We start from the raw sequence: 2,184 nt of genomic DNA, 5'->3' as shown, positions 1-2,184 counted from the left end.
CTCGTGATCCACCCACCTTGGCCTCCCAAAGTGGTGGGATTACAGGCGTGAGCCATTGCACCCGGCCCCTGTTGGTTTTTAAAGTATACTTCAGCGAATTCATTTGAACCCGTTTTTACTTCAAGGTGGAGAAAGTCTACTGTTTTTCCATATTTAGAGAGTCCAGTTTGAGGTAAGTTTGAGGTAGGTTAGAGGTTTTAGTGGAAAAGTCTTGTGGGCAAGATTTCACCATTTAGGATTCCATAAACTGATTCCTTTATAGCACATAAAGATTAGAATTCTTCATCTTTGAGATGGAGTTTCGTTCCTTCTTGTTGCCCAGGCTGGAGTGCAGTGGCGCGAACTTGGCTCACTGCAACTTCCACCTCCTGGGTTCAAGTGATTCTCCTGTCTCAGCCCCTGAGTAGCTGGGATTACAGGTGCATGCCACCATGCCTGGCTAATTTTTGTATTTTCAATAGAGACAGGATTTTATCATGTTGGTCAGGCTGGTCTCAAACTCCTGACCTCAGGTGATCCACCTGCTTTGACCTCCCGAAGTGCTGGGACTGCACTGCACCCAGCCAAGATTGGAATTCTTATGTTTTCTTTATTCTTGTTTCCTTTCATGTTAATTGTGATATATTCAATTGCAAGTTTTAGTTTTCTATTGAAATTCTTAAAGGAATATGAAACGAACTTTACTTGTAAAATTCTTTATTTTGGTGCCGTATTACCATAATTACATTAGAATTCCCTTGATGAGCATTTGGTTATTTATCTAGTGCGCTGTAACTCCTTCTCATACAGTTTTCTGAGTTTTGTCTTTTTTTTTTTTAACTAGGTTTTCAGTTTTTATAACAAGTTTAAAAAATTGTTTTTTAATGTCTAACCACAAAAAAATGATTTTTGCATTTTAAATAACAGATATTTCTTTTTTTTTTTTAACCCAATAGTTTGCTTGCCTAAACTGGAGTTGAAGTAATTTAAACTACTGGAGATCTGCCATTTTATAATATCACAATTGGAAAGAAGCAGATTTTCAAATAATGGAAGATTCTAAGACCTTAAAAAGTGAAAATCATGAACCAAAGAAGAATGTTATTTGTGAAGAAAGCAAAGCAGTTCAAGTTATAAGTAATCAAACATTGAAAGCTAGAAATGATAAATCCATAAAAGAAATTGGGAACAGCTCTCCAAATAGGAATAGTAGTAAAAAAAATAAGCAAAATGATATTTGTATAGAAAAAACAGAAGTTAAATCATGTAAAGTAAATGCTACCAACCTTCCAGGTCCTAAAGATTTGGGGTTAGTCCTTCGAGATCAAAGTCATTGCAAAGCAAAAAAATTTCCTAATTCACCGGTGAAAGCTGAAAAGGCACCCATTTCACAGGCAAAATTAGAAAAGGCAACCAGTTTACAGGCAAAAGCAGAAAAATCACCAAAGTCACCTAATTCAGTGAAAGCAGAAAAAGCATCCAGTTCTCAGATGAAGTCAGAAAAGTTACCGAGTTCACCAGCAGAAGCAGAAAAGGGACCCAGTTTACTGTTGAAAGACATGAGACAGAAGACAGAATTACAACAGATTGGAAAAAAAATTCCAAGCTCCTTTACTTCTGTGGACAAAGTGAATATCGACAAAGAGGGAGAAAAATATGCTCTGCAAAACTCACCACGATCTCAGAAGCAACAAACATGTACAGATAATACTGGTGATTCTGATGATAGTGCTTCAGGAATTGAAGACGTATCGGACGATTTAAGTAAGTCATTTTTTGGAGGGATTTTTGTATATTAATGTTCCTCAGATTATCCCTGGTTTAACCATTTTAATTACAAAAAGTCATGTTTATACATAATTGTTTAGCACTTTGGTTCCCGTATGAAAACATCCAAATTAATACTACTTGAATTAATGGTTTCTTATTAGATTGATCCTTGGTGAAGCTAAAAAAAAGCCTTTTCATTTATTATGGTAGGTACAAAGACTGCGCAAATAAAAATTTAGTGTCTTCTTTAGTTGGTGCATACGTGCTCGTACACACACATACTCTGTTTAAATGGTCTTGTATTGCTCATTCATTCACCAAATATGTATGTATTGAGTTCATATATATATATATATATATATATAGCATTTGTTTACAGTGGAAAACCAAAACAAACAGACAAAAAAAAAAAAACAACCCTAAGCTTCAAGGAAG

General features: G+C 35.3%; 1 protein-coding gene across 3 annotated transcripts in view; it reads left to right on the top strand.

Moving 5' to 3' along the window:
• Positions 1-400: 400 nt before the first annotated feature.
• Positions 401-2,184, top strand: part of ZCCHC11 (zinc finger, CCHC domain containing 11) — a 100,040-nt gene continuing 98,256 nt past the window's right edge. For all 3 annotated transcript variants that reach the window (XM_011973769.1, XM_011973770.1, XM_011973768.1), the window contains exon 1: positions 401-1,743. In XM_011973769.1, coding sequence (XP_011829159.1) covers positions 1,029-1,743 — 715 coding nt within the window. In that variant the 5' untranslated portion in view covers positions 401-1,028. The remainder of the gene's footprint in view (positions 1,744-2,184) is intronic.

Source organism: Mandrillus leucophaeus, unplaced genomic scaffold, assembly GCF_000951045.1.
Source record: "Mandrillus leucophaeus isolate KB7577 unplaced genomic scaffold, Mleu.le_1.0 Scaffold14, whole genome shotgun sequence".
Classification (NCBI taxonomy): Eukaryota; Metazoa; Chordata; class Mammalia; order Primates; family Cercopithecidae; genus Mandrillus; species Mandrillus leucophaeus.
This window is presented reverse-complemented; position numbering and strand designations above follow the sequence as displayed.